The sequence below is a fragment of the Equus asinus genome, chromosome X, assembly GCF_041296235.1.
Source record: "Equus asinus isolate D_3611 breed Donkey chromosome X, EquAss-T2T_v2, whole genome shotgun sequence".
In the NCBI taxonomy this organism is placed as follows: domain Eukaryota; kingdom Metazoa; phylum Chordata; class Mammalia; order Perissodactyla; family Equidae; genus Equus; species Equus asinus.
In genome coordinates this window covers 124,906,546-124,919,959 of record NC_091820.1, presented here as the reverse complement: position 1 = coordinate 124,919,959, position 13,414 = coordinate 124,906,546, and the positions used below count along the sequence as shown (strand labels likewise).

The window sequence follows — 13,414 nt, the reverse complement described above, 5'->3', positions numbered from 1 at the left end:
TCTCTCGTTGGAGAAACTGCACAGCCAAGCTAGTTTGCCTAGCATGATTTCAACCTTGTGTTAGAAATTCACACTCCAAGTCCTTCAAAATCACTCAACCAAGAAGGGACTGTGCTGTCCACAGGCCTGAAGAGCAGGGGCAGTGGCCAAGAGCTGACCCTGCCTCTCCTCTCTCCCCTCTTATTTCCTACTCTTATTTCTTACTTCTATTTCTAGTCATATTTTTCTGCTTGAACATATAGTGTTTGTCTTAAACAATGCACTCTACCAGTAAAGATGAAGAAGCCACTCTGGGTTTCTTACGTGAAAAAGCCCTCAATTGGAGGTGACAAGGAACCGCTCCACTGGCTTCAGTAGAAGACCAAGGGGCCAATACTTCCTCTCAGTTTGTCGCAGCTCCCTTTCCTGTTGCTAAGGTGGAACCACCTAGACAGCTATTAAAAAGATAAGCGACTGCTTCTCCTTTAAGGCCTTCCCTCTAGCTTCACTCAGCTGTGATTAATCGAGAAAAAACCAGTCTCTTTTCAATTCCCTGCAACCTTTCCAGAACAAGCTGGAAATAAAGACCCAGATTGCTTTTCACTGAATAAGCTTCCATGTCATCCATCAACAGCTATCGCAGACTTTCAGGGAGTGTGCTGTTGCCAAGATATTTTGTGGTACAAAAAGCTGGAGAACCAAGTTTATGAAAACATCACAAAAGTTGGGAAAATTCCCTCCAATGACTCCTCCTCCCCCAACCTGGCCTTGGGCTCTAGGTGCTAAATAACAACAATAACGTTAAGGGATCTTTATTATTCAAAAAATAAATAACAAGATAATCACAAGTTCATTCTGGAAACAATGGAGACTGCAGGTAGATACAATAGATTTCCTTTAAATACAGTCATTTCAGGAGGAGGAGGGGGCAGGCTCAGAGCTGCTCTCTTCTCCCCCCTCCCATCTACAGTGGTGGAGATAGGGATGGGGTTGAAATAAGATAACTGATTAGCAACAGCTTGACTCCTGTGTGTGTGTGTGTGTTTATGAGAGAGAGAGAGAGAATGAGTGTCAGGGTGGTTGGTGGGGGCAGGGTTTTCCTGTTCTCCACTGCATTAGACTTTCTAGAGCCTGCCCCCTCCATCGGGGCCACAGGGACCCAGAATCAACCATAACTGAATGTGAGCTGAGGCTCCCTGTTTCCCTTCCGCATCTTCACTGATAAATCAAATACATTATCCACTGAAAGACACTGTATGCAAAGAAACGAAACTGAACTTGGCTAATTATCTGCTGTTTACTCAGCATTCAATCTGTGCATAATGGCCTGTCTTTCCATAGGACTCTCGGGATGTCTGCATCAGTGGGGTTGCTGCCTCAGAATCTAAGCTCTTATGGAACAGGGCCTGTTTGGGTTTCACCCGCCCCGTGATTCACTTTTTGCAGCCCTATGTGCCTTGGGGTGTATAATAAATAGTTCTCCGTGAGGAGGATCCTAGGGTTATAAATAGGCAGTTCAACAGGGGGTGGTCTTAACTGCTCTGCTGTATTATGAAGACTGCCAGCATCAGCTCAGCCGCAGCCTGCGAGGTTACACTGTTCAGAGTTTGAGTAAACCAAAAGATGTGAAGCCGGTCCCGTGGCTCACTTGGCTTGGATCAGTCACGTTGACAAACACCGAAGCACCTGGTTGCAATTCAAATACTCCTCCCAAGTGAATGGATTGCTGCCCGCAAGGTTTGGAGGAACTGTGGGTATTTGCCGCTCTAAGTAAGATTCTCTCAGATCCACTCACGGACCTCAGGCAGAGGCTGGCTATAAATGGAGCTTGACCCGAAGCTTCCCGATTGGAACAGAAGGTGACTTGGGCATAGATATAATAGAGTCCTTGTCTTTTAACGGCCAGCTGTTTCCCATTTTCGAGGGTTACCAAGTTGTTGCTTATGGTGTAGTATCCTTTCTGGGCCCACTGTAGAACTGTAATGGAGAGGGGAAAAATTCGTGGTGAGGTGAAGCATAGCATGGTTCACATTCTAATGGGAAATAAAGTTTAATGTTGGATACTGGCTTCATATACAAACGGAAGTTTTGGGCGTCAGGGATTCTTAAGGACCCTTCCAGCCCTCAGAGTCCGTGGAGGAGTTATGACTGATGAAGCAGCATAGCCTTTACAGTCAGATGGAGCTGGGTTCTAATCCAAGCTTTTTTAAGCTTGGGGAAGTCACTTAATCTCCCCGAGCTTCACTTCCTCGTCTGTAACACGGGGCTATGTTACAGCATATTTCAGAGACGTGTTATAAAGATTAAATAAAGTAACAGAACACAGTAAGTTTCCTTCTCTCTTTAGAGTTCAAAGTCCACTTGCCCTTGAACCTAAGAAAGTGTGAATGATTTCAAAATTCCACATCGTAAATTATGCATGCCAGAATATTCAGACAAAATCCTTGCTAATATTAACATCGATATCTTGCTTTCCTTGAATTTTACAAAGTCAGAGAGTTCCTAGTCCACTAGCTGAGCCTCAGCACAGAGAAAAAGAAAGACCCCATTTCTTCCTACCTGATCATACTGTTGCAAATTCAACCTGACTCCCACAGCAAGGACTAAAATTAGGCAAGGAAGTATGAAAATAAACCTGTCATTTCACTGTGCGTTTTGATCTCCCATTGTAGTGGGCGCCACCAACTTGAAAGTGCCTGTATTCTTGTGGCTAAACCCGAGTACCCACCAACAGTGTGCCATTTTCTCTGCTGAGATGTTGAGTGGGTTCAAAGTAGTATGTGCACCCGATTTCAAATCTCAGCTCCCACAGAGAGCTAGACTGCCGGGGGTGGGGGTTGGGGGAGAAGTGAAAGTATTGATGCGTTTGCTTCCTTGAACTTTTTTTTTTTAATATCTGTTTGGTGGTCTTAGGCCTATCAGAGTTTAAGATCTAACCTGTTAAAACTCATCCTTTTGTAGTGGGAAGTATCTTGAAATGCCTGACATTTCTTGGCCCTCCAGACCACTCCAGAAATGATACTTTATGGTGTTTTCACTTTTGGACCATCCGATTGAGAAAACAAGGGCAAGGTCCTTAACTTTTAGTCCATGAAGTTTATTTTTGTAAGTCCTTGCCAATTTTCATCCTTGCTGTGGGATGTAGGTCAAGTTTGCAGCAGCATGACCAGGTAGGAATGAGGTTTGGGACTGGGGTGGGGGAGGAATGTTACTCTCTTCCCACCTGATCCCCTGAGAACCTACTGGGATGCAGACTGTAAAATATGCTAGGACCAATATCAATCATGAGCCTTTGGCAGAATCTGAGCACCATGAAATATCACTAAGAACAGAGATTTATATACAGGTGGACAAAGATTAGTGGGAAGCTATTCTTCCACGAGGTGTCTCTGTTGCTGTCATCCAATCTGGATGAGACGATGTCATGCAGATGGCCACCCTGGACATGCCAATGTAGTTGTGATGTTCTCCCATAAGCATATTTTCTGAGAAAGAGGTACTTGGCAGAAATATTAGATATTGGGAAATAACTGGTATTAATGAAAGGCTTTATGTCACTTTTCTGATATCTAAACTAAAATGAAGTTAGCTCAGTAATGACGCCTTACATTTGTATAGCACTTGACAGTATAACTTTCTTCCACATTAGCTAATTTGGTGCTCAGTGTCGCCCTGTGAAGTCAGTGAGGCAGGAAATTGCTGCATAGGTAAAGGGACTTGCCCAAGGTCACCCAGCAAGTCATAGTGATGGTTCTTGAAACTCAGTGTTCAGAAACTTCCTATCCGGTGCTCTCACCACTGTACCATGATCCATGATAACCATGTATGTGTTACACCTGCTGAGAAGCGCAAGCCACCTAGAGATGAGGGGGTGTCTCCTCTCCTCTTTCTCTCTGTCTCTGTCTGTCTCTGTCTATCTCTCTCTCTCTCTCTCACACACACACGCTCACTGTTTAGAACTCTATTCTGGAGCACTGTGCTAAATGTTTCAAAGACTGCTCTGATGCTCTCAGACTGCATTTATGTAGATGGGGGATTTTATGCTAGCACACATGTTTCCATCCATTTATCAGATGCGACACATTCTCCAGCGCCAGCAATCACAAGGTACAGATTTGGGAAAAAAGATCTAAGGGCTAGAATGATGGCAGAACGTATATGGAAATAAAATCGCTCAGAGTTGAAAAGAGTACAGTATGTCATCTGCTGTTACTTCATTGGAAAATCTAACATCCTGGCACCTATTGATCTTTGCAGAATGATTTTACCTTTAATTTCCCTGAGATTGGCCCCGGTGAGGCTGGGGTTAATCATACAGGGATTGACAGATGGCAAGAAATACCCCCTGGGGCCCATTTACACACAGTGAAGAGGGGTTAGGATGAGGGATGCTCCCAGTCAAGAGGTCACTACCTGCCATCTCTTCTATGTTATCAGAATAATGGTCCCTCCACCCAGTAATTCATCATTTAGAATCAGCCATTGAGGAAGAACATAATGAGAACATTGGGATTGCTTCCCACCTCCTTTTGTCTCTCTAAGTCCCATCTCTGCATTTGAGCTCAGTTTGAAGGCAAAGGAGAGCGTATGAGAGGTGTATGGGTAGGTTTGTAAATTGGGCCCCAGAGGAAGAGAGGAGCCTAATCATTAAGCTACATTGCTTTAGCATGCCAGCCTTCCCCCTTGCGTGGTTGATGCTCAGATGCTTTTGGACTTACCAGATGCTGTTTTACTGCTGGCCTCACTTATGACATGTGCCGCAATTTGAGGCTCCTGATCGCCTGAAATGAAACCAAAAGCAAACTATCAGGCCAAAGTAATACAAAACTGCCACAGAACTGTATGGTCTAGTTCTATAGCTGTGTAACAGAGACTTTGCTTAAATAGGTTACGTAAAAGGAAGGATAAAGCGGTCTGAAATCCCTCTCACAGAGGGAAAAGTTGATTTCTAAATCTCAACAATCGAATTGGCTATTTCTGCTGATCCCATTCTTCTAATAGTTGTTCAGTACTTGTCTCCACTTTCCGTAGATTGAAACAGGCTAAAAATACTGCTCTTCATTAAACATATTTTGAATCTTGCTTTTAGGAACAACTCCCACCTGTTGGGAATCTTAGTGGGCCCCAAGATCATGTATGCACACTTAGCTAGTAAGATGCTTATGGTGTCTGATATGGTCAAGCAACTGGCCAAACTATTATATCTATCTCTAGTTGTTTCTCATGTAAAAGGCTTGCTACTTAATTAGATGCTGATCTCCTAAGAGAAGAGATGGTGTGGAAATTTCTTTTTTTCCAGTAATAAGCCTGGTACTGGACACTTTGTAGTCGCCCTATAAAGTCAAGTTGCATGACCTAAATTACCAGTTTTGTTAAGTTTATCATTTTCCGTAAGACTACTAGGCAGCATCCACATGAACTATTTCCTCAAATTTCACTGTAATTAACAGACAACATGGCCCCATTCAACGTATCTTACAGTCATTCTGAAGACAAAAGCTTTGTAGAAATCAGATGACCCTTTGCATCTGGACCAATAGTTAAAGTAAGCTCTAAGTACACTTCTTTGCCTCAGCAAACGCTATGTGTATTTCTGAAGGCATATCTGTATGTATATATGTATTTCTTTGTGTGCATTAAATTTACACAAGTCATAGCATCACTTTCACTGACTTTGTGATATAATAGTTTTTCTAACAACACTCATCTACTAACATTCCATCTTTCCCATACTCAGCTGCTCAGGTCACTCCAGGCATTATTGCGTTCAGTTTGGGGTGCCACATTCTAAGAGGAACAGGGAAAGTTACTGTGTCCAAAGAAGGAGGTAACTAGGAGAGGGAAGGGCCTGGAAAGAGTCATAGGAGGAACAGCGGAAGACACTGGGGAGTTTTAGCCTGAAGAAGAAAAGGCTCAGGGGCCATGACTGCTGTTGTCAACTGGACAGCTGCTGTGTAGAAGACAACGTGTACTTTGTTTAGTATGGCCACAAAGAACAGAACTGGGTATGGTGAGTGGAGATTACAGGAACAAATTTCAACTCCAGAGGAGAAAAGACTTCTCTTGAGTAGTATAGTAATCTTATTATAATTATTAGAGCCATTCAAAGATGGACTGGGCTGCTTTATGAGATAGAAGGTGCCTAGGCATGTTTGATGACAGGCCAGATGCTCAGAACTGTTGTGAAGAAGATTCATGATCTGAGGATGGTGCTGGATTTGAGAACCATCAAGTTCCCTTCCAACTCTGATATGTTCAAGAAACTCTGACATCAAAAACAGAGCAAAGACTAGAACGTTGTCACACTGAATCACTCCTTGATCCTAGAGGCTCTACTGGCCATGGTTCCCCATGAAAAACTGTTATCATTGAGCAATGAGTGTCACTGCGGCCGAGTGATGACTTTCTTGTCATCTTAGCCTCTACTGGTGACACTAGGCTGTATGGTTGCTTTGATTAAGGTATTGAAAATAATAGGATTTCTTCATACTTGGCATTGTCAGCATTAAAGGAACACAGCCTTCCTCATAAATATATACATCCAAAGCCTTTCCAAATCACAGGCACCAGAGAAGGTGTTGATTTTGGCAATTGTGTTCCTGTTTTATTTCTAGGGCTAAGAGTTCCCAGATTCAACACTGGGTTGTTCAATATAATCAGCCTACAGCTTCCTTTTAGTTTTTAAGTATTCATAGAAATTGGTAAATAGCAACCTACCTTTTTGCATTTCAAAGTTTTCTCCTTTCTTCTTCACTTCTTCATTTAGCATTATATCCTAAAATAAGAGTCATTGCAAAAGGTCATTTTGACAGGAACTCTGCTGCAGGGTTTTAGAGGTATCATTCATTTGGCATCTGTCATTACTCTGGTGTCTGTTTCTGGTAAGGATTATCCTATGGACTTAGATCCTGTCATTAATTCCATCATACTGATTGGGAGCCCATGCCCCTGACAGGTGAGCTGACAGCCCAGAAAGCCCAGGGGTGAACCTGGAAGCAGAATGTGGGCCTTATTATTTCCATTCCGGTCCTCTCTTCAGACCAGAGGCTGTGATTCTGAGCCTTCCTATGACCCCAACCTCTCTGGCTTTGACAGGTATTGACCAATAATGCCCAACGGAGAGAGGATTCTACCCTGGGAACTGGTATACAGAATATTATTAAACATAAACCATGGCATGTCTATTAGAATAAAATTGGCCTGAAAATCTCTTAGGAAATGGTAACAGCAGGTTTGACCTCAGGGAGAAATCTCAGACTATGAATAGACCTTCAGACATTTTTTATTTTGTTGTCCCTTTCAATGGGCTGAGGAGAGTCTTGTTGCTGGTTGCCTTGTGTGGCCTGTATTTATTTAGCATAACCAGCATATAGGAAACAGGTAATCTTCCAATGCTGCTGATGTTCAAAGGCAAATGCAACACTTCTTAAGGGGTTTCTTCTCACCCAGCAACTGAAGAAAGTCTAGACGTACTTAAGGAAGCTAACAGGCACTGCCGTCAGCACAGCTGGATGTTGATAAAAGCTAAGGCTGCCGTGTTAAAGATACTGAATAAAAGGCCTGGAGGGCTTCACTGGCTGGCATGAGGTCACCCAAGGAGTCTGAGGCTAAAGCCAAGAGTAGAAACTGTGAGATCACATTCATAGGCCAGACTCAGCTGGCACCATCCCTCTGTATTCTGAACACAAGGGAGAAAGACAGTATTATTTTCATATCTTCTGATAGTCAAAGTCCTATGTGCCTTCCCATTACTGAAATCAATTTTCTCCAGGGTCTTTCCTTTTTGTTCCCCCCATAGAAGGAATTAGTGTTGTTACTATTGAGTGTCTCGTTGTAGGCTCAGCTCAGTTGCCAAATGTGAAGGTATAAGTCACAGAGCCAAAAGGGGAGCGTGCACCTCGGAACAGGCTCTGTGGCTCACATGGGCCACAGAGCTTCTTCAACTTTCCACTTGAGCTGAAGTGTGGCACTGTGAAAGTGCAGCAACAGGAAAATGTTTGTGAGATAACAAGTAAACAAATGAGTATTTAGTGTCTTTTGAAAAAATGGAGTGTGATGATCGAGGTTGAGATACTTTGAGGCTGAGTGGTTGCATTGGTGTCAGGGCTTGGCAAAGATGAAAACGTGAAGTCAGCAAAGTTTGTCTTTTATGCACCCAGCCTTGCTTTTCCGTGAACTTTCCCCCAGCCACACTCCCCAGAACCTCTTTTTTTTTTTCTTGCCTCACTCCCCACCTCAACTGAAAGACTTTTTAAAGTTGACTTTCAGAAAATCTGAGATTAGTTGTTTCACTCTTGGTGGGAACTCTATGTGGCAGGTACGGACAAGTTGATCTTTAACTTAAAAAGGAAGTGCTTTGACCCTATCAAAGATATCTCAGGCATTGGTGGGCAGACAGTCATGGAACTGATCATTCTAGCAGAGGGTGGGTAGTGACTTTTAATGTGAAATTACACTATTCAAAATGCTGCCTCCACTTACACTAACATAAGCCCTGAATCCCATCTTCCCCCTAAAGTGACTTCTTGGTACTATCTGCTTCAGGAGATAAGTTCCTTGTCACTAGAGGTGTTCAAACAGAGATTGGGCAACCAGTTGGTAAGGGCGGTGAAGAGAAGCCTGAAGTTCTGGGTTGACAGTTGGATCTGATGATTTCTAAGACCCCTTCAAGTCCTATGATTCAGAGCCCCAAAACTCAAACGTTAGGTTGCTCTGGACCAGTCGGACTATGACCCAGAAAGAAAGCCTGCTAACATTAGCTAAGAATACACAAATCCAATCTGGGGTCATTCTGTAGTTGGCCTGTTGGGTTAAACAAATCCAAAATATTGTTTTAGAATGAGAAGTTTGGGTGAATGAGTATTGGAAAAGGGGTCAGTCATTGGGGGAGGATTAGGTAGCTGGAGGACTTTGTGTCTAATCTTTGTGCATATCACATGTACAGATGACATTGACTAGGATTCCACCCCTGCTGCAATAAGAGGCAAGTGGCCTCCTCTGTCGCATGTAAAGAGCCCTGGTTGACATGCCAGAGAAGGTCTGCCTTTTTAGAATATGAGTTTTTGGAGCTGTCACTTTTTCTTGCAAGCATAAGCAGAGAGGCCAAACCAACTGTTTCCCTTGCTTCTATCCTGGGTAGCTGATTTGGAAAGCTTTACATATCCAACCTGAAATAAAGCCATGAGGAATTGGCAGTTCAACTGTAAAACTCTCAGTAAGAAAGAGAGACGGAGGAAAAAAGCAGTAGCCGCTCTCACTAGCACTGAGAGAATTGAGGGCTGATCACTTAATTACAGAATGTTGGAGCCGGTAGTGCCCTTATAGATAATCTCAGCCCTCTCAGTTTACAGATGAGAAAACTGAGGCCCAGTGAGGTGAAGTCATTTGCCCAAGGTCACACAGCCAAGCACATTAAATATTCTATTTGGATTATTAGCCTTCGTTCTGAAAGTCGCTTTATTGACATTTAAATTGGCGACACCTCCCAATACCCTGTAATACTGGCAAGAATCCTCAAAGAACTGGAGAAACTCAAATCATTTCCAAGCCTTGCAAATAAGGAATTAGGAGTCTTCATCTAAAACCTAGATTAGTGTAAAGAACATAAAAGCCAACAGAGATCTGAGCTGCATTCTGATGTCTGTAGGGGACTCAGGAATAAGCTCTTGGAGTCTTCACTACCGGATTAAATTACACACTGGGGATGGTATAGGAGGACAAGAATAAGCTCAGAAATAAGATCTTAAGCCCTTCACTCCTGGGTTAAATTACACATCACCTATATGTGAGAACTAATTCCTGGTGGTTTAGCCAGATACCCACCCGTCTGGCACAGGGCAGCCCTTAATGTGGAGTGCTGCCTCCTATTCATGACCCCAAATGAGCTGAGGGCCAAGGGTGTTTGACTTAGTGTTTTGAGAGGGAAACAGGCCGAAAGACTTCTTGACGTTCTGCTTCAGGAGAAAGAGCCCCTAGACCCCTTGCCTATGATGATGGAATTAATGTTGTAGGCACATTCTCAGTAAACGTTCTAAAATTTCTTGTTTTAGGTACCCATTATAGGCCATAGTCACTGCAGTGACTTCATGCAGGGTATCAGCCTGTTGGGCTGGAAGGCTTCAAACCCTCTCTGCCTCAGGTCTTGATGGGCCCCAGAGTTGCCTGGCTTCATGAGCAAGTGGTATTACATGGGGTCTGGTTTGAGTGGCACTGAGAAGATCCATCACCCATTCCTGGTAGCTCTCTTCACAATAAAGGGACAAGATCTCCCTTTCATGGCACCTGAGATTCTATAATCAGAGAAGCATTTCTTCATATGATAGAGTGTCTCAGTCTCCAGAAGTCCCTACTACTCCCAGTAAAGGCAGTATCTCAACCTGTGGCCTGCCAACACTGCAGCGACCAGAGGTTAGTGCTTCCCTGGGAGATGGGGACCAGACTATGGGTCCACAGTGAGAAGCCATCAAGGTTTGGATGGAAAGATAAGAAAATGCAAGAAGCAAACTTGATGTAATTCATAATTTTGCCCAGAGGCAACTGCATGTATGAGCTCACATGTGTGTGTGAATATACCCATGAGAGTGTGCATTTTCCCCAGAGAGGGCCTTTTTTGTTCTTCTCAAGAACATTCCTACGAATGTGCACGCTTCCAACTTTCTTTTCCCTTTTAACATAGGATTTTGACTTCATTTTTGCTTTTTTTAAAAATGCGCGTACCCATATATGTATATATGTACCTATACACGTGTAGATAGATAGCGCAAATGTTAAACTTTCACATTGTCAGATTTCATTTCCCTGACCTAGAAGACATAGTAAAACTTTTCAATGACACTTTTACCAACAACTGAGTTCCTTACCTTGACGAAGCCTTCGAACTGGCTTCTAATTTCCTCACAGTTCAGTAACGATAAAGGCCCCTCTCCTTTGTTGCATCTCTGTATCGTTTTCATGAACACAAAATCTTCATGAAGATTCCTTTCATCTTCTATCTATTTATGAAATAAGAGGGACATGAGAAATGTAACTCTGAAGGAATGCGTCTAGTGATGTCTGCCTCTACACCCACTTCCATGGCATCAACAACAGGCGGAGGACTTTGGGTGTATAAAGGGGGCATAAAAAGTTATTATGCTGGATTACTGCTATTTAGTATTTGCAGGTAAAAAAAAAAATCTACAAAGGCCAACAATTAAAATGTCGTATTATCTGAAATTCTAGGTAGAAATCACAGCTACTCTAATAAAATTTCACCACAAAGTGACCCTTCTTTTCAATGTATCATAGTAGCAACATCCCGTAATTGTCATATTTCCCATTGCTCCCCTAATGTCTGGTCAATATAAACACAGTCTATAAAATCGTTTTCTGCTGAGCTAAACTGCCCACTTGATTTTAGTGTTTTTGATGCAGTGCTTTATAAAAAGAAGTTAATTTGCAATGTGTGTCAATTAACTCGAGTTCTAATTACGTCTCTGTCTTTTCAACTTTAGTATTTGTAGAAAACATTTGCATTTTTAAAGAAATCATCTTTCATTTCCAAAGTTGACGAGATGTTTTATTTTCCAATGTCTTAAAATAATTAACTGTATGAAATTCACTTGTATAATCAACTAATTCTGTGCCAGTTTCTTGTTTTAAGATTAAATTTTAGATTCAAAACAAGATCTAGTTAACCGGCGGCTTTGATTGTCATTAAGAGCGCATCTAAATGCTACGGTAAATTTGAGTCGGCCCAGGTCATTATTTCACCTTTAGAGGCTAGGCTTATGTCCAGGCATTTGATTGGCAGAGCCCACCAGGCCAAACGCAAACAAACAACCAGACCCAGAATCCCCCTCTTTTCTCAGCAGTGAAACCTAAAATTTGAGTATCCCAGTGAATTGCCTCAACCATCACTGCCCCACCTCATCCTGATCGAAAACCTCATGGCCTTAATTCTAGGTTGGCATCCCAAGAGAAGACACACAGACATCCCTGAGAAAACACAGTCTCCAGATGCTGTACATCCACGATTCCCACATCCAGACTTTTAGGAACAGCCAGATAATTGATCAAATTTCTCCTTTCATCTATGATCAATACTTTGTCAACATAGCCAGTAATGCCACTCCGTGGGAGTGGATAAACACGTCAAAACAGGGTAAATTCTAATGGCTATTTTTTCCTAAGAATACAGAACAACCTACTAAGTTACTCTACTTTTTTGTTCCTGTAAGTCCAACTGTTCAAGAATGGAAAACATCTCAGAGGGAAACCGAGCAGCTTGCAACTACAATCAGTGTTTGAAGAGCTACACAGAGAATGCCACTTTTACTAAAAGACTACAAATTCTGGGACTTATCCATGTCTATGCTAATCTTAAGGACTATGAAATTTCATATCAAATTGATGCTCTCCTTTTCTAGTTGGAAATTTAGAAGAAAGAATTGTCTCCATCAGAAAAAAATAGTTTACTTTTTAAGCAAAACTTTAGCAAATAACTATAGCTAATGCCTACATAGTGCTTACTTGTGCCAGGCTCTGTTCTAAGCTCATTACAAGGCTAAACTCATTTAATCTATGAGGTGGGTACCATTATTAGCCCCTTTTCTCAGATGTGGAAACTGAGGCATACAAATATAAAATAACTTGCCCAGGATCACAGAGCTAGTAGGGGGCAGAGGCAAGATCTGAACCCAGGCAGTCTGACTGCAGAGCCCAAGCTCTTGACCAGAGACAAGAATAGGAGATCACAGTAGACAACAAACATTATGTCACAGGACCATTTATGTATTTGGATTCCTACCATTGTCCATCATTTGGGTAGAACTAAAACCAACCAAATCACAAATCAACAAGGACCCCACATTTACTTAATAAAGGCTCATGGTTCATCTTACCTTGTCCAATCTTCTGTGAAGATACACAGCAAAAAGTGCTGACACAATCATCTGGGTGATAAGAAAAACAGTAAGCAAATACATAAAAATTTTCATACTGACGGGTGGTCCAGTGGCCACAGATCGAGGAGAAGGTTGGCTGTACGTTTCGATCATGCTGCGTTAGAGTTGAAATGATGTCTTCTACCCGAGAAGGTGGCAGAGGCAGCATGAGAAGACTGTCAAAGTGGCCACCTTACTCAGGATTAGTTAAGAGCGCACAATCGTCGCAGCCCACACTTCCTGGAAAATGTGCTTCGTAGTCTCCTCTCCCAGCAAAAAAGTTACGTAAAGGTTTTTTTTTTTTTTTAAATTATACCCATATCATTCACTTCCAGGCTTTCCCTTTTGTTAGTAAAGAAGAAACAAGCTTCTTCTTCCATACATTCATTCTTGCCTTGAAATGTCATAGACTTCTTAACAGACTATGGCAGTATTTTCCTATTGCTGTCTAACTTTTGGGGTTCACCAGTTTCAAAGAAAGTGACAAATTAATCCACCAGCAACAGACTTAT

General features: G+C 42.4%; 1 protein-coding gene across 1 annotated transcript; it reads right to left on the bottom strand.

Moving 5' to 3' along the window:
• Positions 1-775: 775 nt before the first annotated feature.
• CD40LG (CD40 ligand) lies at positions 776-13,166 on the bottom strand. Its single transcript, XM_014832761.3, has 5 exons — positions 12,861-13,166; positions 10,839-10,970; positions 6,697-6,754; positions 4,698-4,760; positions 776-1,956 (listed from the first exon to the last, which is right to left on the bottom strand). The coding sequence occupies exons 1-5, from the start codon at positions 13,014-13,016 to the stop codon at positions 1,580-1,582; spliced, it is 786 nt and encodes a 261-aa protein (XP_014688247.1). The 5' UTR covers positions 13,017-13,166; the 3' UTR covers positions 776-1,579.
• Positions 13,167-13,414: the final 248 nt, after the last annotated feature.

Coding starts and splice junctions, on each gene's coding strand:
- CD40LG (XM_014832761.3), bottom strand. CDS start 13,016: ATGATCGAAACGTACAGCCAACCTTCTCCTCGATCTGTGGCCACTGGA. Junction 10,971..12,860: donor TTCACAGAAGATTGGACAAG/GTAAGATGAACC, acceptor TTTCATAAATAG/ATAGAAGATGAAAGGAATCT. Junction 6,755..10,838: donor AGTTCGAAGGCTTCGTCAAG/GTAAGGAACTCA, acceptor CTCTTATTTTAG/GATATAATGCTAAATGAAGA.